The following is a 27,896-nucleotide window of genomic DNA, read 5'->3' on the forward strand; positions in this document are numbered from 1 at the left end:
ATAGGGCTGCCTCTGAAGACAGTTTGGAAACTTCTGCTGGTGCAGAATTCAGTAGCCCTGCACTGGAGCAAAACTGTGGAGCATCTTCCAAGTGTAGCTCATTTTCACTGGTCCTAGGATCCCCAACCTGTGGGAATTAAACCCGTGAGCTGAATTAAACAGGAAAATAGGAAGCTGGCTTGCATGGAGACAGACAATTGGTCTACACTACTGTCTACGCTGACTAGCAGTGGCTCTCCCGGCAGCGATCATTCCCAAGCCTATTAGGGGATGGAATCAGGGACCATCTGCATGCTAAAAAAGGACCCCTGGGTGCTTAAGTCCAGTCAAAGGCAACTATAGGGTTGTGGTGCTCATCTCGCTTTCAGGCCAAGGAAGCCACATTTGTCCACAGACAGCTTTCTGGGTCATGTGGCCAGCAGGACTAAACTGCTTCTGGGATACCGTGGCGGAAACCAGAGCAGCGCACGGAAACATTGTTTACCTTTCCGCTGCAGCGGTACCTATTTATCTACTTGCACTGGTGTGCTTTCAAACTGCTAGGTTGGCAGGAGCTGGGACAGAGCAGTGGGAGCTCACTCCGTCGTGGGGATGCAAACCACCGACCATCTGATCAGCATGCCCTAGTTGCTCAGTGGTTTAGACCACAGCACCACCCATGTCCTTTAGCATCTGGATGCTAAGCAGGTGTGCCACTGAGCATTGGGGGTCATTCATTCATACACACACACACACACACACACACACACACACACACACAGAGAGAGAGAGAGAGAGAGAGAGAGAGAGAGAGAGAGAGAGAGAGAGCTTTTAATCTTTGTTTTAACTGAGAAAATGGAAATATTATTGAACAAACACAGAACTGACTCAGAACAGAACTGGGCTGATTCCCCCTCCTCACTGAGCGATAGAAAGTAAAGGTGTGGGGGGGGGGGTGAGAGGAGAGAACTTTTCCCTCCAAAGCAAAGTTTTTAAAACCCAAACCTTTCATCTGCCATCATTGGCTTGGCCTTCCACACAGGTTAATTAGTTTATGAGGCCTCCTTCTCCCTGCCAAGGAAAAACTCTGCTTTGAAATTTCTGCTGTCTTTAAGGAAGCGTTAATTGGAATCTTCACCTCTGCCCTTTCTCCGACAGCCCTGGACTCCCCATCACAGCCAAAATGCAACACCGACCCTGAAGGGGACAGAGCCTTCTGTCTTCAAGGACTGGCCGTCCATCCTTACATTGGGTCTCTTGAACAAACCCACAGAAAGCTTGACTCAAGCACCTCTGTGATCTCGCTGTCTCGAGAGAGAGGTGATATTTGGAGTGTGGGGAGAGCAAATGCTAAACTCGTCATCCCACATTCAAAGGAAGACATTCTGCCTTGGTTAGACCAAACCTACACTCCTGTGTCCAGTTCTGGGTTCCACAATTTAAGAAGGATGTTGACGATCTGAAACGTGTGCAGAGGAGGGCGATCAAGATGATCAAGGGTCTGGAAACCAAGCCTTATGAGGAACAGTTGAAGGAGCTGGGCATGTTTACCCTGGAGAAGAAGAGACTGAGAGGCGATATGATAGTCAACTTCAGATATCTAAAGGGCTGTCTTATGGAAGATGGCACAATCCTGTTTTCTGCTGTTCTGGAGGGTAGGACCCAAACCAATGGCTTCAAGTTATAAGAAAGGAGATTCCAACTAAACATTAGGAAGAACTTTCTGGGAATAAGTGCTGTTTGACATGGAACGGACAACCTCAGAAGATGGTGGGTTTCACTAGAAGTTGGATGGCCATCTGTCAAGGATCAGTTAGCTCTTATTCCGCATTTCAGGAGGACGACTAAATCGCACTCATGATCCCTTCCAACTCTATAATTCTATGATTCCTTTACTTTACCCCTGTCCTTTCATCCCTGTCAGGGAACCCATTCCCATTACTTGTGGGTGGGGAAGATGCTGCAGACCTTTTCTCCTGCCTTTCGTCTTGTCAGAATGATTACTGCAGCATCTTCAACCAGCCCACATCCCTTCCCACCAGCTCGTACAGAGCTCTCTCCGAAGCTTCGAGGGACTTCTGCTTCCATATGTTCAACACAGCATTAGGAGCTCATATCAGAAGATATTGAAGGTCCCCCTCCTTCCAGAGCTCCTTTGCCTCAGCTTCAAATTGAGAGAGGGAAGGGGTGGTCCTGGGAGACAAGATTGCTTCCAGCTGAGGAAGTTCCTGCAGATGGCATTTTGTTCCTCTCCCTGGAATAAAACAGGCAGAGTAGCCTTTGGAATCAGCATTGCTTAAGATCAGCATTCCTAGAATGGAGCACATTAGGTTCTCTCTCTCTCTCTCTCTCTCTCTCTCTCTCTCTCTCTCTCTCTCTCTCTCTCTCTCCATCTCCCTCTCCCTCTTCTCCGACACAAATTCTGGTGCCTCATAAAGCACCGGAAATCACATCCAAGACCTTGAGAGACCTCAGAGATGCTGTCCGAGGCCTTGCGAGACCTCGGAACCTGACTTCCAGTGCCATGGGAAGTCAGGTTCTGAGGCCATGAGGTGCATGACGTCATGATGTCACGTCACTCGCACTGGGCACCCATAACCTGTGGCCCAAGTTGGCGCACCTGGACCCTGAGGGTCATCTAGAGTAGACCAACCCCCTGCAATGCAGGTATCTCAACTAAAGCATCCAAGATAGATGACCATCCCAACCTCTGCTTAAAAACCACCAAGGAAGGAGATTCCACCACCTCCCAAGGAAGTCCATTCTGCTGTTGAACAGCTCTTACTGTCATAAAGTTCTGCCTGATGTTTAGTTGGAAACTCCTTTCTTGTAACTTGAAGCCCGTGGTTGAAATCCTACCCTCCAGAGAAGGAGAAAACAAGCTTGTTCCTTCTTCCATGTGCAGCCCTTGAGATATTTGAAGATGACTATCCTATCTCCTCTGAGTCTCCTTTTCTCCAGCCTAAACATACCCAGCTCCTCCAACCTTTCATTTCCAGATGAAACTGCCATTAAACCTCTCTTTAAAAACCTCCAATGGAGAGTACACCACCATCTGAGGTTGCCCATTCCACTGTCTAGCAGCTCTCACCACCAGAAAGTTCTTCATAAGGTTTAGTTGGAATCTTCTTTCCTTCAGATCCTACCCTCCAGAGCAGGAGAAAACATACTTGTTCCATCTTCCATGTGACAGCCCTTCAGATATTTGAAGGTGGCCTTCATAGAACCTCTCAGTCTCCTCTTGTCCCAGTTAAACATACTCAACTCCCTCAACTCTCTCTTATAAGGCTTGGTTGCCAGACCCTTGATCATCTTGGTTGCCCAGCTCTGTACACGTTCCAGCTTCTCGACATCCTTCTCAAATTGTGGTGCCCAGAATTGGACACAGTATTATTATTAATAATAATACATTTTATTTATACCCCGCCCTCCCCAGCCAGAGCCGGGCTCAGGGTGGCTAACACCAATAAAATCAAAGTAAAAACATAATGGGGGGAACCAATTTAAAATACAGGTTAAAATGCAATTTAAAATGCAGCCTCATTTAAGAAGTAGCCCATAGATCAAAACCATAAAGGAAGGGAAACATAAGGGTCAGACCGATTCCAAACCAAAGGCCAAGCTCTGTCTTGCAGGCCCTGTGGAAAGATGCCAAGTCCCGCAGGGCCCTCGTCTCTTGTGACAGAGTGTTCCACCAAGTCGGGGCCAGTACTGAAAAGGCCCTGGCCCTAGTTGAGACCAATCTAACCACCTTGAGACCTGGGACCTCCAAAATGTTGTCATTTGTGGACCTTAAGGTCCTCCGTGGGGCATACCAGGAGAGGCAGTCCTGTAGGTACGTGGGTCCTAGACCTATTCTATGTGTGGTCAGAGCAAGGCAGAATAGAGAGGGACTATTAGCACTATTACCAGCTGCTGGGAATCAAGAATCAGGAGGGTGTAAGTGAGCTCAAGTCCTGTTTGTGGGCTCACATTGAAGCATAGGCTCAACTTTCCATCTAGGCTAGGTGCATAGGAAGCAACTTCAGATGGAGTCAGAGCCCTGATCCATCTAGATCAGTACTGCCTACACTGACTGGCAGCAGTGACTCTCCAGAATTTCAGACATGGAGTTTCCCCCAGCCCAACCCTGCGATTCAACCTGGGCCTTTCTGCATGCAAAGCTGGGGTTGTGCTACTGAGCTATAATCCTTCCCCTAAACAGAAAAAAGGTCCTAGTCCTTATGGTTCTGAAGGGTCGATTTAGATAGGGATGTAATAAGCTGGCTTAGGCCAAGTTAAGCCATTGCTCCATCTACCTTAGCATTGCCTATGCTGGCTGGCAGCAATGGCTCTCCAGGGTTAAAGGCAGGGAGTCTTTTCCCCAGCCCTACCTGGTGATGGGACGTGGGTGGCGCTGTGGGTTAAACCACAGAGCCTAGGACTTGCCGATCAGAAGGTTGGCGGTTCGAATCCCCGCAACAGGGTGAGCTCCCGTTGCTCAGTCCCTGCTCCTGCCAACCTAGCAGTTTGAAATCACGTCAAAGTGCAAGTAGATAGATAGGTACCGCTCCGGTGGGAAGGTAAACGGCGCTTCCATGCGCTACTCTGGTTCACCAGAAGTGGCTTAGTCATGCTGGCCACATGACGCGGAAGCTGTACGCCAGCTCCCATGGCCAATAAAGCGAGATGAGCGCCACAACCCCAGAGTCGGTCACGACTGGACCTAATGGTCAGGGGTCCTTTTACCTTTTTACCTGGTGATGCTGGAGGGATTTGAACCTGGGTTCCATGCCACTGAACTACAGCCCTTTCTCATAACAAAAATGCATTATATTCAGTGAAACTGTGATACAAAAATGTGCATAAGAGGTAAAAAAGAGATAATTAATACAGGTTTGAACATATCAGGAGAAACCCACACTAAAATGCTGGTCACTTTTCTAGAGGGTTTAGGATTGAACATTTTGAGGGAAAAGGTAAATTGACAGCTTCGCCCATCTCTTGACTGCAAACAGCGATCTGCCAAATCAAGGCCCTGTTGTTGCTACCTTGAATCATCAGGAGTAAAAGTCCCGTCTTCTGAGGCTGGAGACCTGCCGTGAATGACTAGAAGAGGCTAGCGTGGGCAGCAGGGACCCTAAAACATTTTTGTAGACCAGTAACTTCTGAGAGAGACCCTTCCACGGCTGGAGGAGATCCAAGGAATTCATCTATCTTTTAAGAAGCACATTCTCCTTCCTCAATCTAACACACTCTGCCTCGTGCATGGGACAGCTGACCACGAAGAATGGATGACAGCTCTATGACGCATCCTGGACTGAAGCAGCTTGTGGAACTCTGAACATGGATCAGAACACAACACACAGGCAGAGGACATACATCGCTCCGGATTTGGCAGGGCAGCTACACTAGTGGCTAAAATTGTGGAAACCTTTTGGGAAAAGTGTATTTCCGAGGTTTGATGGCTCATAACACCTGATTGGCTCATGCTCACGCTAATTGGCAATATTCAAATGAAGGAAATCTACTGCATATCAACTTAAGCAAGTCGTGCTTCCTTTTTCTGGTTATTTGGCTATACCTTTTGATAGCATACAGATAATTGAGCAAACTTTGTTGTATTACGTTCTTCATTAAATTATCTTTCTGTTGATATATAATTTTATGACATTACCCAAAAAAGTGGTGTTATGAGCCATCAAACCCCAGAAATACACTTTTCCCAAAAGGTTTCCACAATTTTGGCACTAGTGTATGATTTCAATGCACAGAAATGCAAGATCGTATGTAGCAACTGAGTTATTTTACAGACTCAGGGCTGTGCCATGGAAGTTGGAGCAAGCTTGTTTTCTGCTGCTCTGGAGGATAGGACCTGAACCAAAGGATGCCAATTACAAGGAAGGAAATTCCTACTATTACCTAGATATGTGTATGTGGATAGCTAGATAGCTAGACAGCTAGGTGGAATCTGCACATATTTTATATAAAACCACTGTGAAAATGCTTTAAAAAACCACACACCACGTTTTAAAATATACATGGAATTTGCCATTCGCTCACCAGTTCCATCTAGTATCACATTTGTATAATGCATTTAAAACACACTTAAATTGTTATATTTGCAGCTGTATAGCTGAGTCCCCAGACAGACAGACAGACATGTATGCCATTTGGGATGTTTGGTGCAAGCCGAAAAGCAAATAAGAAATATTTTATACGCATACATGGACGAATAGTTTCCTCCTCTCCTGCTCACAGCTACCCTGTGAGGTGGACTTCACTCGCAGGTGGTAATTGTACCCCAGTGACCTCAGTGAACTTCATGACGGAACAAGCATTACAGTCATGCCCCCCCCCAACCACAGTCAACTCTCTAACCCAGTAGTTGCTGAACTTTTGGGGGGGACCCACCTTGGACCTATAAACTCATTCCCAGTGCCCCCTACCATATAATAAGAGTACTATTCAGAATAGCTGCTTGCACGACCCACTAAGGGATTCAAAGAAGCCACAATTAATTGCACGTTTACTCAAATTCCAGTTAAAACGATCTAATTAATTCAGCAAAATGGATGAACTTGATCCAATGATAGCACACACACCCCCCGCAAACTCTGGCGGTGATTGACACCTCCAGAACTGCAGTACCGCCCACTTTGGGAACCAGTGCTCTAACCACTATCCACCATGTTGCCTTCCACAGAAGCAGGCTGGAAGGGCCAGATAAGATGCAAAGTAGGTTTTTCCTCATTTCCCCACATTTTGCTATCTGCACTCCAGACAAAGGCTCTCTGATATTTCAAAAGCAACACACGCAGGGGAATGGACACACACACACTCACACTCACACACACACGACACACACACACACGAGAGCAAGAGAGAGAGAGTGCATGTGATTGACAGTTTATTTTAGGAAGGCTGTCAAAGAGGACGAAGGAACAATAATGGCGGGGAGATAACGGAAGTGCCCAGTCATTAGCTACACACACACACACACACACACACACACACACACACTTAAAGGTAGGAGCCATCAGTATAATAAGAACTTCTGCAGGAAGCTAAGGGCACAGAGGAAGTTTTGGCAGGTGGACAAAAAATATAGGACTAGGCAGATCACTTGCAACCTTGCAGTTCCGAGGCTGCCTGTGAGTTGAGATGATTTATGAGCCATGGGGAGGAGAGGATGATGGGAGGGGATTAACCTGTCTCGTCCTCCTTACTTTGAGTCAGGGCCTTCCTGGTCCCATCATTCTAGGAACCATCTTGTCCAGAAATGTCCTTTGCAGGCGCTTCTCTCGGGCTCTGGAAGTGTGCTGGTCCCGGGGGCTAACCGAGAGGCGAGGTCCGAGTCCAGTCCGAGGTCGATGGTGCGGTATGGAGGCTGTCGATCAAAGCTGTAGCTGGATCCAAGGTGGGGAGTCGGGTGGGGTCAGGAACTCTGGTAGGGTGCAGGCAGGAACAGGCTAGCAGCAACGTTGCTCCCACAACCTGGGACTGGGGCTGACTGGCTTTTATCTGCCCCAAGGCATAGGGCGGCCCCGGTCCGCAGGTGACTTGCCTCTCCTGGCCTGGAGGCGAGCACTCCTCCTGCAGGAACTTAGTTCCCTCCGCCTCTCTGCCCTGAGCCTCTGCAGCTCAGGAGAGGCTGGAGGGTTACTGGACCCAGAGGCAACCTCCTCCTCCCCTGACGGGGCTGAGAGTGGAGCACCTGCAGGCAATGGGTCCTCCATCACCTCAGGAGCCAGAGCAGACTCAGCTGGTGTCTGCACCTGAGGATCCAGCACAGGTGAGGACTCTTCAGGCTCAGGCCCCAGCCCCGGCTTAGCTGGTTCTGGAGGCGGGGACTCCTGTGCAGGCTGGGATTCCTCAGGTTCAGCCTCTGAATCCCAGGCCATCACAGGAAGCCTCAGGAGGCCTGGCTTCATGTCCTCTACTCATCCATGAAGCTGGCTGGGTGTGATCTTAGGCAGTCACTCTCAGTCTAACCTACCCCACAGGGTTGTTGCAGGGATTAAACAGATGGGATGGGGAACAGAAAACGATGTACACCACCCTGAAACGCCCTGGAGAAAACAGAGTTGTGATGGAGGTAGCTGGGGCAGTGAAGGCAAGCGACGGTCAAAGTGGTGATGAAGGTAGTTCAGGGCACTAATGGTCTAATTCAGGGATGGGGAACATCTGTGGCCCTCCAGATGTTGCTGGGCTGAGAACCCCCAGCAGCCCTGGCAGCCAGCATAGCCAATGGCCAGGGATCAAGGTGGGGCCACTGGTGTTCTTCATCCTTTGACATCCATCTGACACCAATGAACCTCTTCACAGATGCTGCCTTTGGTAATCTTTCCTAATACGACACCCTATGCAAGTCCAGAATTTGGCGCAGCCCAAATGGATCATCTCAATCCTGGATCTTCTCAGTTTTGCACTCCTTTGGCTTGGTGCCCTGTGCTGGGGAACTGCTCACAGCACCCTAAATCTGGCATTGCTCTCAACCTCCCATAAGCTTTTCAGGAACCCTGCCATGGTATTCGGTTTTCCCTGTCCAGCCCCTTGGTCCAAATGTTACTCATCGTGGTGTCAGATTTGCAGAGACAGAGAAGAAGAGGAAGAGGCGTGTTGAGGTGTAAACTGCTGGAAAGTATAAAGCATACCCTACAACATTTCTCTGAGGAGAAGAGGAACATCCTCTTTCATCATCAAAATTTTATTATTTACCTACCCTGCCTATTTGACTGGGTTGCCCTAGTCACTCTGGGTGGCTTCCATATAGAAACATAAAAAAATTGAAACATTAAAAATATTCCCTATACGGGCCTGTCTTCATATGGCTCAGGGGATGGATAACTCCATAACCGCCAACATTTCTCTGATGATAATAGGGGCATCCTTCAGCAATTCTCCGGTGAAAATAGGGACATCTTAAGGAAAAGCGGAGGGACGCGGGTGGCGCTGTGGGTTAAACCACGGAGCCTAGGACTTGCCGATCAGAAGGTCGGCGGTTTGAATCCCCGCGACGGGGTGAGCTCCCGTTGCTCGGTCCCTGCTCCTGCCAACCTAGCAGTTTGAAAGCACATCAAAGTGCCACTAGATAAATAGGTACCACTCTAGCAGGAAGGTAAATGGCGTTTCCGTACGCTGCTCTGGTTCGCCAGAAGCGGCTTAGTCATGCTGGCCACATGACCCGGAAGCTGTACACCGGCTCCCTCAGCCAATAAAGCGAGATGAGTGTTGCAACCCCAGAGTCGGTCATGACTGGACCTAATGGTTAGGGGTCCCTTTACCTTTAAGGAAAAGCGGGATATTCCGGGATCTCATCAGAAACTGGGACGGCTTCTGGAAATCCTAGACTGTGCCTGGAAAATAGGGACACTTGGAGGGTCTGATTATCGCGTTTCTCCCAGCTTCTTAATTGCTAGGCATGTAAAGGAAAGAAACTGATCGCGGACACAAAACTGGCTTCCTCCCTCTCCCCACCCAACCTCTAGCTCGGGAAAACAACCACATCATCACTTTGAAAGGAAGAACAAGAGCGAGAAGCGCTTGCGAACTGAGCTAAGGGAGCGTGCAGGGTTTCTGTCGTCCTGCACAAGAGGCCCCCGGGGGCTGCTGCACAGGCACTTCATGAAGGGGAAGAGGAGGAGGAGGAGGAGGAGGAGGAGAGATGGCACAAAGGGTTCATGCAAGGGAACTCTGAGCATCGCCTCCTTCTGCCAGTGCAATTTCTTCTTGGACGGCTGAGCCCACAAGATAGGGTTGTTATTTTTATTTTTTTCAAGGGCCAGGGTGAAATGAGAAGCACCCTCTCAAGTGACGTCCTTTGGAGAGAGCAACCACCTCTAGCCTTTTTGACAATGATAAGCCAAAGAGGTTGTTTCTTCGATGGCTTTAGAAAGCTGGTGGCTACTAGATACAAGACACACCTCCCTGTGTGATTTGGGGCAGGGCTGGAAGAAATGACATAAATCCACCTCTACACACACATTATTTAGCACAGAGCCTAGGGCTTGCCAATCAGGTGGTCAGCAGTTGCTTGGTCCCAGCTCCTGCCAACCTAGCAGTTCGAAAGCACACCAGTGCAAGTAGATAAATAGGTACCACTGTGGCAGAAAGGTAAACAGTGTTTCTGTGCGCTGCTCTGGTTCGCCAGAAGCAGCTTTGTCATGCTGGCCACATGACCCGGAAGCTGTCTGCAGACAAACGCTGGCTCCTTCGGCCAGTAAAGCAAGATGAGCGCTGCAGCCCCAGAGTCGTCCGTGACTGGACCTAACGGTCAGGGGTCCCTTTACCTTTACCTTTACCATGCCATATACTTTTAAAAATTTCATTTATGGGTCACTTCTGATGGAGCATCTCCAAGCCGTTTCACGATACAGTCAAACCTTGGTTCTTGAATGGCTTAGTTGCCGAACAAACCGGCTCCTGAACGCCACAAACCCAAAAGTCAACGTTCCGGTTTGCAAACTTTTTTTGGAAGCTGAACCTCCGACGCGGCTTCCGCTTGAGTGCCTTGGTTTTTGAATGGTTTCAGGAGTCGAACGGACTCCTGGGATGGATTAAGTTTGAGAACCAAGGCACCACTGTACAACAAAACATGCATTAACAGAATTGCACTATTCATAATGGAATTGCATCCAACCTAAAACCAGCGGTTAGGATGTTGGCCCAGGGCCTGGAAGATCAGGGTTCAAATCCCAACTAGGCCAAGGGATCAGCCTCAACAAAGGATTCAACAAGAGCCACCTTCTCCACTCCAAAATACCTCAACAAGCAGAGTTCAAAAAGGAACAGTTATGAGTAACTGGGGGGAATAGACATATGAGAACACAAGAGGAGCAGAACCCACAAGCAGGAACCAAGCACAAGAGCTCCCTAACTTCTTGCAGTTTCCAGCAACTGATATTCAGAAGCTTTGCCGCCTCCAATAGCCCTCTCTTCCATGAATTTGTCTAGTCCTCTTTTAAAGTCATCCAAGTTGGTGACCATCACTGCTTCCTGCGGGAGCGAGTGCCATGGTTTTAACTCCTCGCAGTGTAGAGAAGGACTTTCTTCCATCTTTCCTGAATCTTCCCAGGTTCAGCTTCACTGGGCACAAGTAAGTGAAGACAGGGTTAAGCGGGGAAAGGCAGTTGTTCTACATCGCCCGTTCAATAGAGAACGACAAATCTCCCAGGCTTCGTGGCAGAACCTGGTAGGGAAAGATGAAGCTGTGATGGAATCTGAAGCAGCGCTATCTCCAGCGGAAGATAGTGGGTAAAAATATTGAATCGAATGTAGTTTTCAAAAGAATCCAGATTGTCTCAGCCTCCCCTAAAGATTATATGGCTGTAAAAAAAATTAAAAAATGAGGACATCTTCCGCTAAGATCCAGAACAATATGGAAAACCAGCCAGCCAGCTTAAACCCACAGAACATCCATTAAAAAGGACTGCTGTTATCTGGAAAGCAATCAATAAAATCCGCAATCGGAGCTTCTTGATGGGCCATTCCATTATGAAGCTGAACACCCGGGGGGTGGGGTGGTTAAATTCACCAACACAGAAGAAGTAAGAACGCATAACTCACCATTTTCAGAAGACTCCAGTACATGTTGAAGGGATCCACCACTCCCCAAAATTTTTTGCTAGCTTGATATTCTTAACAAAAAAATGTTTGCCTGTCACTGGCTATGACTAAACACCTGCTTCCCTCATTTTTTTTTTTTCATTTCTGGGAGGGTTCCTCCTCACTCATGTTAGAAGTTCAACTACCCACTAAGATCCAGCACCTCCCTTTTTATATACCACTTGGTCAGCTGACCTGCATATCACATCACCATAAGCAGGTGGGCTGATCTCTTTCACTTGCCCATGCCCTCTTAAAGAGACATTGACAACCATTCCAGGGGGAGTGGAAATGGAAGAGGGTGATATATGAAAGTCCCAACTTAGAACACACCAGCATTGGGGGTTGTATTCTGTCAAGACCTACTCAGATTAGGTCCTTTTTGAAACTCACAAACCTAAGTTAATCGTGTCTATTAAATTTGATGATGCTACTCAGAGTAGCACTAGGGCAGGCATCCCCAAACTCGGCCCTCCAGCTATTTTGGGACTACAATTCCCATTATCCCTGACCACTGGTCCTGTTAGCTAGGGATGCTGGGAGTTGTAGTCCCAAAACAGCTGGAGGGCTGAGTTTGGGGATGACTGTACTAGGGCAATAGACTGCTTTGATCCACTTTAACTGTGCATGTCCTAAAGTTCCAGAGTTCACTTAAATCCCTCCTGTGAAATATTGACAGCCTAGCAGCACCTTAAGGGTCATGTTTACTGACATTTCTGCCACCACATCCCTTGAACACCTGTCTATGATGTGTGGGAAGAGGACAAACAGCCAAACCCCAGAATCATTATCGCACCACACAATGTCTCATTACAGAGATAGAATCATAGAATTCTACTTGGAATGGTCACCAAAGGCCTTTTAGTCTAACCCTGCAATTCAGGAATCACAGTTCAAGAATCCCTCACATGTGGCCATCTAACTTCTGCTTAAAAACCTCCAAGGAAGGAGAGTCCATCACCTTCTGAGGGTGTCTGTTCCATGGTCAGACAGCTCTTACCCTCAGAAAGTTCTTCCTAATGTTTAGTTGGAATGTCTTTCCTTGTCATTTGAATCCATTGGTTCGGATCCTTCCCTCTGGAGCAGCAGAAAACAAGCTTGTTCCCATGGAACAGCTCTTCAGATATTTGAAGATATTCAGTCTTCTCTTCTCCAGGCTAAACACAACCAGCTCACTCATAAGGCTTGCTTTCCAGACCCTTGGTCATCTTGGTTGCCCTCCTCTGCACACGTTCTGGTTTGTCAATATCCTTCTTAAACTGTGGAGCCCAGAACAGGACACAGGACTCCAGGCGGGGTCAGATCAAAGCAGAAAACAGTGGCTCAGTTACTTCCCTTGATCTGGACAGTGTCCAGATCAATATTACACTGTAATATTACTATGTAATATTCCTCTGCCTTTTGGCCCATCTTGCAGACACCAGACGAACCACTTTTCCATGGCAGGGAGGCACAGAGTAATTTCCAGGCCATTAATTTATTTTACCACCACCGAGGCAGCTTTAAAAGAAAAGATCATCCAGCTTCTGTTGGCTTTCTATTATTTAAAGCCTTTTTATGTCCCTTGATTGAGAATCTCTCTCTCTCTCTCTCTCTCTCTCTCTCTCTCTCTCTCTCTCTCTCAGAATGAATCAGTCAGCACAAGAGAAGCACACACACACAGAGCTCATAGAGAGATGGTTGGAGGCGAGGAATTGCAGGGGGTCACGGTGAAGCCACAAGTGTGAGAATCTGAAAGGAGAAGTTTGCAAAGTTCACATCGCTGCATGGCACGTGCCTGCACATGGAGCCGCCCTCTGCTGGAGGAATGAGGAAATCCCAGCCAATCTGAGCTCCCGTGTTTATTCTTTCCTCAGGAAGGGGAAAAGAGATTTTGAAACCTGCTTCTAGAATAAGGAGACACATCCTTGCACAAGCCCCAGGGAACTCAGTCAGACTCGGAGTAGAAACATAGGCACATAAGTTGAGTCCTGCTGGATAATAATAACAATAATAATAATATTAATAATAATATATTTGTACCCTGCCCATCTGACTGGGTTGCCCCAGCTACTCTAAGGGGCTTCCAATGTACAGTGGTACCTCAGGTTACATACGCTTCAGGTTACATACACTTCAGATTACAGACTCCGCTAACCCAGAAATAGTACCTCGGGTTAAGAACTTTGCTTCAGGAGGAGAACAGAAATTGTGCTCCAGCAGCACGGCGGCAGCAGGAGGCCCAATTAGCTAAAGTGGTGCTTCAGGTTAAGAACAGTTTCAGGTTAAGAACGGACCTCCGGAATGAAATAAGTACTTAACCCGAGGTACCACTGTATATAAAAACATAATAAAGCAATGACATTAAAAAGCTTCCCTATACACGGCTGCCTTCAGATATCTTCCAAAGGTTATATACAGTAGTTACTTATCACCCTGACATCTGCTGGGAGGGCGTTTCACATGGATCGCATCACTGCCAAGAAGGCCCTCTGCCTGTCTCCCTTTAGCCTCACTTCTTGCAGTGAGGGAACCACCAGAAAGCCCTCGGGTCAGGCTTTCAGCACCCTCATCACATAGTGGTCACCCAGGTGCCCCTAAGAACGTCTCAAACACAGAGGAGCCCTCCCCTCCTGTGGTTGCCATTAGAATGTCAGAACATCAGAAGATCAGGGCAATGGCCCACCTGGTCTAGCATCCTGTTCTCACAGCCATGGGATGACCCAATGGGAAGCCTGCAAGGAGAATTTGAGCAACCCCTCTCCTCCTGTGGATCCCAGAAACTGTGATTCACATGTATTTGCTTCCTCTGACCATGGAAGCAGAGCATAGCCATTGTGGTTAGAAGCCATCAACAGCCCTCTTCTCAGCTATGAATTTGTCCCATCCTCTTTTATAGCCACCCACATTTGTGGCCCTTGCTGCCTCCTGCAGGAGCAACGTAAGGGCAACTTATCATCCCTAAATCCAGTGGTGGCTGGTGCCCACTAGGACCAGTGGGGCAGAAGGCAGAGACTCCACCAGGATGGCCCCAGAGCACAATGAGAGGTGGAGACAACTCATTCTGCTTCCGCCCCCACCTTCCACCTCCTCCCTGCTACACGAGGAAACTAGCAAGCAGAGCCATCCTCCAGACTGGAAGAAAGGAAAAGGGCAAATGAAGACTGAGGTTGTGGGAGGGCAGTGCCACTTTCACCCCAGTGGACCAGCTTCCACTGCAAGAAAACAACAATAAATAACAGATAAATAAATAACAGGACAATAAATAATGTTATCAGGTGCTATTGGTTCTCAGAAAAGCAGAATCCACAGAGTGCAGAGGGGCCAAGGACACTGAACCCAGCCCTCACACCCACTGTACAGACAAGAATTTAGGCCGGAGTTTGCCATATGGGGGGATCACAGCAGAGAAGTGGCTTGGGGAAGTGATCATGTATCTAGATTGCTCGGGTAAGTAAGCCAAGCTGTGTCATGCAGGTGAAGCTCTGCCACTGGTGCCACCATTGCCACTCCCGAAACCCAGCCTACACTCTTTGGCCAGCTTCTATTGCCTTGCTTCATGAAAAGAAAAGAAAAGAAAAGAGAGTGTACAAATCACATATAAAGCAGCCAGGTCAAAAGAGCTCAAGCACCAACACAAATATGTATTTATTCCACATTAGAAACAACAACATCAAGCTGAGAAAGAGTCCATTGTAACCCCATAGCTTGCCTCCTGCATTATAGACTTAAGATGCTGTGAATAAAAGTAGAATCATTCCTATTTTGAACACAAACACACTTATATTTTCTTTGTTTCCAATGCTGTCATTTATTGCAGAAGCAATACTTTGCCTTGTTCACCTCCCTCACCAATGGGAGATGCTCATAATCAAATAAATCCCGCCAAAGGCCGCATATCGAATCCTTCTTGCTACTTCCCCAAAGAGTCGAGGGAAGAAGAAGTCATCCCTTCCTTCCAGCAACTTGTTTTCTCAACCAGCTGCCTGACATTATTCACGGTTATTACTCATTCAAATTTCAGCTCACCTGGAAGATTTGAGTTGGGCTATTATAGGAAGAAGGGGCGGGGGGGACACCCATAAACTCAGTGCTGTAGCCACAGTATGTGATAACCTAGGCTGGAAGCGCTTGAACTGGATTTTCACTCCGAATCAAAAGGGAAAGCATCGGCAAAGAGATATCAACCACCAATTCCTTTCCCTACCGCCTCCCCCCCAAAAAAATCACTGCAAAAAACAAACAAAAAAAATGAGAGTGGGAAAAGACCCTCCCCCCCAGCTCAGAAATTACAACAGGGTTAAGTTTGGAGACCGAAATCATCCAAGGATTGGTGTGGCTGGCCAGAGGTGATAGGAGAGTGTGACTTTCTGAGAACTCCCATTGCTATATATGGGGAGGGGGGCGAATAGGATTGGAACTGAAACAAAACATTGCATTGGGGTCCATTCTGGTTCTGTCAACGCATGCCACAAAGTCTGGGAGGGTGGGTGGGTGCTCAATAAATCAGTTCCTTTGAAAAAATAAATGAGGGGAACTTTCTGCTTTTGCTCTCCGGATCACACACACACACACACACACACACACACACAGCATCAACCCATCTGCCCTCAAGTAACCCCTGGAAAAAAGAGCCTGAGCTAATGAAAGTCTTTTGCTTGTTCCTGTTGTTTTTAGCCTAAATTCAATCTCAAAATAACAAACACACCGCACAATTTCCCAGAGGGGAACGAACACACACGAGAGAGGGAGAGGGGGTGTGTGTGTGTGTGTGTGTGTCAATGTATCTGCTGTTCGACAAACCGGTCCAGAGTTTGAGTCCAAAGGTAAACCCACAAAACAAGCAACCTCCCTTTTTATCCTCCCCCCACCCTCTTTTCTCTGTGAACCCCCCAGGTTACTTATCCCCAACATACTCCTCCTCCATCACCCCCTCTCCTTTTGGTTTATTTCGCCTCTTTTCGCACAAACCGGGCTGTGTTTTCTCCAGAAGACGACAACAACTCGTCAGATGCCATTGAAAAGTCTATTGTCCGCTTGCAACCTGGTTCCACAATGGATGCTGATTGTGGGGGCTTCGGGGAAAGGGGGGTGTTATTATCATAATAATTATTGCGACCACCACCAGAGGAAAAAAAGAGAAAGTGTTTGCTTTGGTATTTGATAAGGCTTTTCATAGATCCATGCACAACATCACTGCCTCCTAACTGGGGGGGGGGGGGAGACAGAGAGAGAGAGAGAGAGAGAGAGAGAGAGAGAGAGAGACAGAGAGAGAGAGAGAGAGAGAGAGACCCACTCAACTCTTAGCAGTTGAGGTCCAACAAAGGGCAGCTTTGAAGAACCAGAGAACAGGAGCATTAAACAACCAAGCCAAGATGGGGAAAGTTGGCATGAGTTGGGAGAAAACACCCCGTTCATCTCCCACTGACTTCCCTCTGCCCAGCTCCAAAGCATCCTCTATTGACTTGAACGGGGAAAGGAGAGCGGTTTGATGCCCCGAGCTAAAATTCTCTCGCCGTTCGTGGCTTTGGAGAGAACCTGAGCAACGTTGGTTTGGGAGGGGGTGCTGGCGTCGCATGGGATTCTTGCATCTCCTTTGGTGATGGGGGGACATGAAAGCCATGCCTCTATCCTCTCTTTCTCTCCCCCCCCCCACCCAACCCTCCGCCGCCGCAAAAAAAGCAGGTGTCTCTCGCACACACTCACCCAGCACAGCATCTAAGAGTTTGATGAATAGGAAGCAGAGAGGCAGCAGGCGGTTCATTGTGGGTGTCTTGGCCCCCCGGATAGAAACTCCATCTGGTTTAGAAGCACCTCGGCTCTCCGCATGGCGAGGCTCCTCCGGAAGGCAAGGCGGGCAGGGAAGACGGGGTGCCGGAGCATCCGTGGCCGGCGGCGGAGGAACACATCGTGGATGCCTGCTGGGGAGGGGTTTGGAGACGAAGGAAATGTGGAAAGAAACCCCTCTCTCCCCGCAGAAAAAAAAGGAAAACGGGGAGCGGGGAGGGAAGGCAGGCGATGGCAAGAGAGGAGTATGTCCGAAAGACCACGAAGGCGAATGGTACCCAAGGGATGTTGAGAGTGGTACCCAGAGGATGCTGAGAGTGGTACCCAGAGGATGCCGAGAGTGGTACCCAGAGGATGCCGAGAGTGGTACCCAGAGGATGCACCTGTTCAGTCCCTGCCTCTCTTTCTCCTCCCGTGGAATAAGCAGATTAGCAGCTGGAGTTTGGGATCTTCAACTCATCCTTCTTTCCTCCTTTTTGCTCCTTTTCTTATTCTCTTTCTTCTTCTTCCTCCTCCTCCTCCTCCTTCTTCTCTCTCTCTCTCTCTCTCTCTCTCTCTGCCCCCTCCCCCTTGTGCTGGCGTCTGTATTATACAGACTTTTCTTTAATCCATTCTAGGCTCCTCTGCTCTCGTCCTTTAAGCCGGATTTATTGCAGCAAGAGAGAGTGAGAGAGGAGAGAAAAGCCAGCCCCTCTCTTCTATTGCACCTCCCTCCCCAGCGCTCTCTCATGCTCTCTCTCTCTCTCCCTCCCTCTATCTTTAGAGGCTTAACCCTTTAGCAGCCAACCCCCACGCTGCTTCCACGTTCCGAGTCAAGGAGAGACGCCTGGAAAGTCAGCGCAGAGATTTAATCTGCAGCAATAATAATGACAATACGTCAATTTATGTGCAGGTATGAATGGGGAAGGAAGTCTCAGCCCCAATATGGAGATGGTACGTGATTGCACGTAAAAAGTGATGTTTGCAAATTCCGCTTTTAAACCTTCCTTTGATAGTCTTGTTTGGGGAGGAGTCAGTGATTCAAAGTCTCCCTTCTGCTCTGGCTTTAATAAGAAGCGTTAGGCACGTTGTTCTGTTCTCTCTCTCTCTCTCTCTCTCTCTCTCTCTCTCTCTCATTTTCTCAGTCTTCTCAACTGCAAAATGGGTATAATAACCTTACAAGGTTGTGTCATCATCATCATCATCATCCTCATCACTTATCACCCCTCATTCACTCAAAGGTCTCCGGGTTGGTTAAAACAATTAAAACATAATGCGAGAAACATTTTAAAACAACATACAATCACAGAAATAAGGTAGAGCCTAAAAAAAAAACACCCCAAGTGTCAAAAGCCAGGTTAAAGAGTATTTGTAAGAACCGGGAGCCAGAGAAAGGCCTTTGAAACACTTTGAACATTGGAAAGGACTATATCAGGGGTCAGCAAACTTCTTCAGCAGGGAGCCGGTCCACTGTCCCTCAGACCTTGTGGGGAGATGGGACTATATATATTTTTTGGGGGGGGGAATGAACGAATTCCTATGCCCCATAAATAACCCAGAGATGCATTTTAAATAAAAGCACACATTCTACTCAGGCAAAAACACCAGGCAGACACCACAAATAACCCAGAGATGCAGAGTTTAAATAAAAGGCCACATTCTACTCATGTAAAAACACGATGATTCCCAGACTGTCCGTGGGCCAGATTTAGAAGGCGATTGGGCCAGTTCCAGCCCCCAGGCCTTAGTTTGTGTACCCATGGACTATATCAATGCCTGGCTGGATCAGGTCACAGGAGCCTCCTCCCTTCCTGTGGTTTCCAGCAATTGGTATTCAGAAGCATTACTGGATCTGACCATGGAGGCAGAGCTTAGCCATTGTGGCTAGTAGTCACTGAAAGCCCTCTCCACCATGAATCTGCCCAAGCCACCCAACTTGGTGGCTGTCACTGCCTCCTGCAGGAGTGAGTTCCATAGTTTAACTCTGTGCTGCGCAAATAGGTATGCCATGGATCTTGCAACATTCACCTTTCCGTGTCCTTATCAGCTAGGGTTGCCATAGTTCAAAAAGTAAAAACCAGGGGAACCCCAAAGTTGTTGATTCCCCCCGGACATCAATTCTGCCTTTGAAATCCCAGTAACAGCAACAGAAGCTCCATATACTGTGGTAGTGAGTGCCATAGTTTAACTCTGTGCTGTGCAAAGAGGTAGAATCATGGAATCATAGAAGTGCAGAGCTGAAAAGGACCCCAAGGAATCCTGCCCAGGGTGGCCTCAAACCACCAACCTTCTGGCTAAGAGCCAGACACACTGACCCATTGTGCCACCTGAGATCAAGCAGTAGTTTCTTATTTCTGTCCTCAATCTTCCAAATTCAGCTTCTGACATCCTTATTAGCTATGACAGGAACAGAAGCTCCATACGATTAAGAAGTTGACCTCCAGCTACTGGATGCTGGGGGAGATATAATGAGGAGGGGCTCTTATCTTCAAACCCCACTTTCAAATTCTTTTTGGGAAGCATCTGATTGGACGCTCTAGGAAGCACCATGCTGGAATAGATAGATCTTTGGTCTGGTCCAGCCGGTAACATCTTACTTCCACTGCTGAGAGCTGGTAAGAAGTAGGCATTACGGCCTTCAGATGGTCCTTTGCCAAGGGCATCAGGGAAAATACTCACCATCTGTGCACCGTACAGGCCCCAGGCACACAGCTAAACGTGAGCCTACAGGCACTAGAGGGCGCTGTAATGCACAAGCAGAGGCCTGGCTACCATCACCTGTGGTTATCTCCTCCACTGCCTGTGGTCAGGGAAGACATTCCAATTAAAACGATTTCCCCCAAGTAAATTGCTTTAAATTAATGTCTGGGGAAAGCTGGTGAAACGAAAAGGCAGTCTAGAAATCCAGAGCTACATCTGGCTGTGTCCTCGGCTACCTTTTCCAGCTCTCTCTCCTGGTGAGTAATAAGCCAGATATTGCCAATCCTGTATCCCAGAGCAGCCAATCGGATGCTGTGACACTAGGATTTGTGGGCGTCCAATGCAACCAAAGGTTGGGCGTTTAAAAAGTCCTTCTTCAAACTGTGCGCTGATGAGCTGTGGAACTCCTTTCCGCAGGAGACAGCGATGCCCATCAGCTTTAAAAGGGAATGAGGAAATTCACGGAGGAGAGGGTTATTGATGGCTACTAACCACAGGAGGGGAGATCTTATGTTCAGATCCTGCTTGAGGGTTCCACACTCTCCCTTCTACACTCAGCAAGAGTCTCACTTCTTTTCCATCCCTCGTTGCTCCTGAATCCTGCAGGTATTCTGAAGTGGGGGGGGGGGGTTAGGGAGTAAGGTGCAAGTATCCAGAACCCATTTGAATTAATGCATGGGTAGGCAAACTAGATCTGGCCCAATTGCCTTCTAAATCCGGCCCATGGACAGTTTGGGAATCAGTGTGTTTTTACATGAGTAGAATGTGTGGTTTTTATTTAAAATGCATCTCTGGGTTATTTGTGGGGCATAGGAATTCGTTCATTCCCCCCCCAAAAAATAGTCTGGCCCCCCAGAAGTTCTAAAGGACAGTGGACCAGCTCCTGGCTGAAAAAGTTTGCTGACCCCTGCATTAATGCCATGACCTACTTAAGGCCATTAATTTCAGTGAGTCTACTCTGTAGGGACGCGGGTGGCACTGTGGGTCAGTGCCTAGGACTTGCCGATCGTATGGTCGGCGGTTTGAATCCCCGCGGCGGGGTGAGCTCCCGTCTTTCGGTCCCAGCTCCTGCCCACCTAGCAGTTCGAAAGCACCCCTAAGTGCAAGTAGATAAATAGATACCACTTAATAGTGGGAAGGTAAACGGTGTTTCCGTGTGCTGTGCTGGTGCCGGCTCGCCAGAGCAGCTTTGTCACGCTGGCCACGTGACCCCGAAGTGTCTGCGGACAGCGCTGGCTCCCGGCCTCTTAAGTGAGATGAGCGTACAACCCTAGAGTCGGACACGACTGGCCCGTACGGGCAGGGGTACCTTTACCTTTACCTTACTCTGTAGGACTTTGTATCCAGCCTTAAACATAATCCTTTGAAGGGTTAAAAACTGTGCATCTGCCCAGTGAAGAGTGTGGTCTGGTTAGAGTTCTGGGGGTCATAAGGAGAGTTTGCAGGGCTATTTTTGCCCCTCCCTGCCCTCCAGCTTCCAGAGATTCCCCATCCCTGTGGTCAGTTTCCCTTGGCCTCCACTGCCGCCCCTGCTTCAAAACCCAGCAAGCAGCAATCGTGATAAAGAAGCAAGCCACAAACCATCTTCATATATCGAAAAGAGTGTGGCTGGAGAGAAGAATCAATTGGCACTTCATGTTCCATTTGCACAAGAGGGGGTTTTCTGACCCTTTCCCCTGCTAACCTCCGGAGGAAGTGTCTCTGCAGATGGACTAGCTGGATGAGGAAGAGTAGGGAGAGCTGCCTGTTGTCTCTGTCCATGGAGTTTTCTTGGCAGGGATACTGGAGTGGCTTGCCGGTTCCTGCTCCAGGTGGATCACACTCCACTATGACCTGTCCATCTTGGGTGGCCCTGCACGGCATAGTTCATAGCTTCTCTGAGTTATTCAAGCCCTTTTGCTATGGCACATGGATCCCATGAAGGGGATTCTTAAGGAAATCAGCCCTGAGTGCTCACTGGAAGGACAGATCCTGAAGCTGAGGCTCCAATACTTTGGCCACCTCATGAGAAGAGAAGACTCCCTGGAAAAGACCCTGATGTTGGGAAAGATGGAGGGCACAAGGAGAAGGGGACGACAGAGGATGAGATGGTTGGACAGTGTTCTCGAAGCTACCAGCATGAGTCTGACCAAACTGCGGGAGGCAGTGGAAGACAGGAGTGCCTGGCGTGCTCTGGTCCATGGGGTCACGAAGAGTCGGACACGACTAAACGACTAAACAACAATAACAGGGGGAGCTGCCTGCCCAAAAGCCCCCCCCCCCCCGGAGGGCACGGAAGATGACTTAGATCCTGGATCCTGGTGGTGGGACAGGCTGGGAGGTGCTAGAAGCAGGGGGTTTGAGCAATCAAGGGAGGGCAAGAGAAGGATAGCCTTCCAGGACAGGGTTCAAGGCTGAGAGTCACAGTGTGAGTGCAAACTCAGACAAAGAGAAGTCAGAGGTTGCTCTTGTGAACCAGTAGCAGGGCAGTCTGAGTCCTGCTGGCTCTTCTCCCAGTCTGACACCCTGCTCCAGGACAGTCCTGCACATTGCTTGGGAGGGATCCAGAATGAGTGGTTAGAGTGGGGAAGGGTCAGTTTCAGCAACGTCTCAGCTGAATGAAGATGAGCCAGAGGACTCTGTTGTGTTGTTATTTTCTGTTAATAAAAAGCTAATTGCGTTCTGTGCCTCCCATGTTTCACTGCCCTGTGGATGACCTGGGCTCGCTTGACAGCTTCTTGACAATGCCGAAGGCCAGTGCCAAAGGCTGTATGGTAATCATGTAGCAGTTTATTCGACGGCAGATGCAATCACGCTACGGCGAAACCCCTTTGGTCAGTGTGGTGCTTCCTTGTATCTTCTGGGTGTGTGTTTCTAAGAGTCAACACAACCCCGCCAGAAGGAAGGAGCCACGCACAGGGGTGAAAATAATAGTTGTAATTGACTCAAGGTTCATTTGAGGTCAAGTGGCTTTTGCACACGCAGAACTGGAGATCTCATGGGAAGGCAGCAGACCACACATGCATAGACCCAGGAAGGAATTTTCTAGCTGAGACTTTATATTTCACAAACCCTGTCCCGGCCAATGGCTGAAGTCTCAGGAAGATGCTGCTCTTTGATCTGCAAAAGGAGCAACAGGTACAGAGTCTAGCATTTATATATCACATGTGACTAAGACAAAGTATCTGCATTGCTAGCCAATCACAGCGGGTGTTGTTGCACAATGCTGTTCTTTGCCACTAGAGGGCACCATCCTTCTCCCTCCCTCTCTCGCTCCCTCTCTCCCTCCCAGTATTGGGGACATAGGAAGACATGGTTGTCTACACTGCTGGGCAGCAAAGGCCCTCTGAGGTTTCAGGCCAGGATTTCTCCTAACCCTACCTGGAAATGCTGCAGGGAATTATCCTGCAACCTGCAAGATAGCAGGTGGTCTACCCACTGCCCTTGAGGCAGCACAGCTGGGGGCTTGCAGGGAATAGATGGGGGCTAGGATATGGTTGCCAATTTTTTCCCCAATGAATCCAGGGATACTCTTTTTTTTTTTTTTTTTTTTGGAAGCTGAGTAGCAACAGGGAGTCAGTAGTGGGGATGGTGAGGCAAAAGACCCTGGGCCCAAGCACACAAGCATATTGTATAAAGGTGCAAAGACCTTCTTTTGCATCCTGTGAAACATAAATGCGCAGAGTTTTTTTAAAAAACTAGGCAACGGTCGCCCGCTCGCAACCTGAGCCTCCCCCGATCAGTCAAAACAAAGGAGGAAGGGGGCAGGAGATCTGTACCGCCGGACGTCCCCGGTTCCCTTTCAGCAGCGGCAGCGGCAGCAGCAGTCAACAGCCCAGAGCCTGCCTGGTAGCGCAGTTGGCTCTGGCTGGCTTCAGGAGCTGCTTGCAGTCATTGCGCGCACCATTTTTCCTTCCCGGAAGCCCCCATATGATGTGTTGTGCACAAGACACATCAAATGGGGACTTCCAGAGAGGAAAAATGGTGGGTGCTACGGCAGAAACACGCAAAAGAGACAGGACACCTTCAGAGAATTTTAATGTGTCTTTGATAGAGTTTGAGGGGCCACACAGAGACCCTGCAGGTCCTCATTCTTATCCCTGGCCTAACAGCAAGGAGGAGAGATGGGCGAGAGAGACAGGACACATCTAAAGCATTTTGATGAGTCTTTATTCTTTGACAGAGGGGTTGAATTGTGACAGAACGAAGTTAAATATTGGATGAGGATGAAGTGCATCCTAGGCAGAATCCTTGGGAGAGGAAAGAATTTCATATATATATAGAAAAAGCAGAGCAACCAAACTCAACAACCTGGAACCAGAGCCTGCTGATTCCTCCTCAGCCCCAGCACAGGGAACAGCCTCCCTCTCGGTGGAAGATGTGATGCTCCATATCACCGTTTTGTGCCTTCCGAGCTCCAGAATGTTATTAACAGTGATAAAAACTACCCAGCTTTGCCTAAGCATTGTCTCCAGTGTCCCGGGGCACTGGTTTTGCAAATTGGCAGGTATTTAAATTCCACCTACTCCATCTTTGCCAGCCGGGCTGCTCCGCGCGGAGCTAAATCCCCCCCCCCAAGTGCATCTGTTATACAAGATGAAATGAAACAACACACACACACCAAACCAACTTTGGATATAACTAAGGAAAGTTACATCGCGTACCTGCTTGACAGCCTGCATTGCCTCCGGAGGCTCATTGCCATTGGGTGAAAGTAGAATCGAACATAGAAACTGAACAAAGTTTAGAGAAAAGGCAAGTGAGAGGCAACAGGAACAAAGTTTATTGAATTATGCGTGGCAATCTCCATGCCATGCATTATGTGATAACCCATTATGGATAGAGTGGATACAGAAAAGTTTCTCTCTCTCTCTCTCTCTCTCATAGTGCTAGAACTTATGGGAATCCAATGAAGATGAATATGGGAATACTCAGGGCAGATAAAAGGAAGTCCTCTGTGCAGTGCACAGTTAAACTGTGGAACTCCCGACCACAGGAGGCAGTAATGGCTGCCAACTTGGATGGCTTTTAAAAAGGATGAGACCAATTCATTGATGATAGGGCTATTGAAAGCTACTAGCCATGGCTATGTTCTTTTCTTCACTGTTGGAGGCAGTAGGCTCCTGAATACCAGCTGCTGGAAGGTTTTGCTTTGGGGCTGTATACAAGTGTCTGGATATGTCAGCTTGTAACATACAATGGGGAAAACTTTTTTTTTTTTTTAAGCATCTGGGTGCTTCGGATGGCTTTCCATCTTAAAGGGGGAGATAAACATTTTATAGCTCTCTTTGGTAAACTTGCTTCTCAGCTGCTCTAACAGCAGTGTCCTGTACTCCCCTCACCCACCTTACAGGTGACACCATGAATTTCACTATTGATTTGATTGACGTGCTTCACAGCTGTTCTAGCAGCAGCAGTTTGCACTCCTCCAACCTAGACTACAGGTGACATTTTGTGCTTCAACGGGGCTTTGATAAACAGGCATCACAGCTGCTCTAGCAGCATTGGTTTGCACTCCTCCAGCCTAGGCTACAGGTGACATTCTGTGATTCAATGGGGCTTTGATAAACAGGCATCACAGCTACTCTAGCAGCAATGGTTTGCACTCCTCCAGCCTAGGCTACAGGTGACATTCTGTGCTTCAACATGCCTTTGATAAACAGGCATCGCAGCTGCTCGAGCAGCATTGGTTTGCACTACTCCAGCCTAGGCTACAGGTGACATTCTGTGCTTCAACGGGGCTTTGATAAACAGGCCTCACAGCTGCTCTAGCAGCAATGGTTTGCACTCCCCCTCAAGCTTGCTGAACAAACATACCGCCTCTCCCCCATTTGAAACTGAAAACACACACACTCAAGAAACACAAGTCTCTATCTCTGGCCCACATTGGAAGCAGAACTATTATTAAGGACGCCTAGTTGAGCTCCTTTTGGCAGGTAGGAGCATTCAGGCACAGTATGGCCTCCTCCATCAAACATCCTCTTTTCTCTCCTGCCCTATACCAATTCATCTGCTCCGCTCGATTTCTCTATTATTACACCCTCTCTTTTTCTCACTCCTTACCCAGCTGGGTGTTTATCTGTCTTGGAGACACCCCCGCATGCACACACACACTATTACAGATCAATAGAAATTATATCTTGACTACACCTCTGAGAATAAAATGGACACTTTCCAAACTGCTCCTATTTATTTCCCCCCTCCCAGTCTCTCATCTTTCCCTCTCTCTCCTACCCACCCCCCCTCCTCCCCAGTCCTCTCCATTTTTTCTCCATCGCTCACAAGTTCATTTGCCAAAAAGGCTTCATGGCAGATGGGGAGGGGAGGGGGGGGAGAAGAGAGAAGAGGCTAAAATCTCCGGCAACTAACAGGGAGATGGAAGAAGCAAAAGAAGAAGAAAACATTTGGCTTTTGGAACTGACTCAGAATTAAAGACGCACAAGAAAGGGAGGTTTTCGCCCTCGGAAAGTCATGCTGTCCTTTAAAAGGATGTTAATGCGCCAGCTTGCTTGGGAACACATGACGTTATTAATGCTTTTATGATTTCAGGGGAATCTGCCTGATAAACAAGTCTTTTTTAGATCATTATTTAAGCTCCAATGACATACATTATAAACACACATAGAGAGCCGGGGAAGGATGAAAATACTCTCTTTTTCTGCATCTCACTTAGACACAGAGGGACATGAGCAGCTGAAAGGGCTCTCCTGGAGATATCAGGTGGCAGGATGCGCACAAGATGCATCACACAGGCTGGATGAACATTCTGGTGCCAACTTAAATTGGGTTTATGGCACAACTAGCAATGTCTATGTTCTACCTTCACTGTTGGAGGCGGAACACTGTTGAAGACCAGTTGCTGGATTCACAACCGGGGAGAGCACTGCTGTTGTGCCCAGGTCCTGCTTGCCAGCTTTCTAGAACTTCTGGTTGGCCCCTGTGAGAACAGGAGGCTGGACTAGATGGGCCATTGACCTGTTCCAGCAGGCTCTTCTTATGTTCTTATGGTACAATTTGATTGGCAGCCGTACAAAGGATGGCTTAACCTCCTCCTCATTTGTTATCAGGGGGTTGGAAAATTCGTGAGGTGAAGGCTGTTGGTGTCTACTAGCCATGATGACTATGTTCTATCTTCACTGTCACAAGCAACACCAGTTGCTGGAATTGCAAGTCCCGGTTTCAGGAAACCCTTTCAGCACGTCGGATAGCTCCCAATGACTCCCCTCATTAGATAAAAGGAGATATTGTCCCAGCAAGGAGCTAGTTCCTTAAAGCAGATAAGGCCTGTTTGGCTGTAGGCTGGACCCTTTTGGAAAATTTTGCTATATTTCTTAAAGGGTCATTCCCTGATTTTGCATTTGTCAAGCATCTGCAAAGCTAAGGAGAGGATTGGGTGGCTGAGGGCTCCTCCTCTGACTCTGCGGACGGGGATGAAGCTCTGGCTTCCATATCAGGGGGTCCCAAAGAGATTGACATTCCATGCTCCCTTGCCCGAGTCACCCTCCATGTATTATGGGGTTGTGATGAGGGGAACGGATGCGACTGAAAACTGCAAGAGGACATTAAGACTGGGTGAAGTCCTAAATTAAACCATTGAAGAATCAGAGTGGCATACTGGTTAGAGGGTTAGACTGGGAGACTAGGGCTCAAATCCCCTCTCAGCTATGAGGCTCACTGGGTGACCTTGGGCCATTCACTGCCTCTTTCAGCCTAACCTACCTCCCAGGATTGTTGTGATGTTTACATGAGGAGAGGGGAGAACCTTGAGCGCCACCTTGAACTCCTTGAAGAAAAAGGTGGAATGTAAATGCAATTAATATAATTAATAATCAATAAATGAAATACTGTTTATGCAATACTAGGATGTGAGGCAGAAGAACAAAGGGGAAATAGAGGAAATATACTTT

General features: G+C 48.2%; 1 protein-coding gene across 1 annotated transcript in view; it reads right to left on the reverse strand.

The window, feature by feature from the left end:
• The window catches only part of IGSF21 (immunoglobin superfamily member 21), a 231,592-nt gene extending 213,396 nt beyond the window's left edge, over positions 1-18,196 (reverse strand). Inside the window, exon 1 of the mRNA XM_083628788.1 lies at positions 17,251-18,196. Coding sequence (XP_083484914.1) covers positions 17,251-17,308 — 58 coding nt within the window. The 5' untranslated portion in view covers positions 17,309-18,196. The remainder of the gene's footprint in view (positions 1-17,250) is intronic.
• Between the last annotated feature and the right edge of the window lie 9,700 nt (positions 18,197-27,896).

Source organism: Podarcis filfolensis (genome assembly GCF_964270895.1).
Source record: "Podarcis filfolensis genome assembly, chromosome: 8".
NCBI lineage: Eukaryota > Metazoa > Chordata > Lepidosauria > Squamata > Lacertidae > Podarcis > Podarcis filfolensis.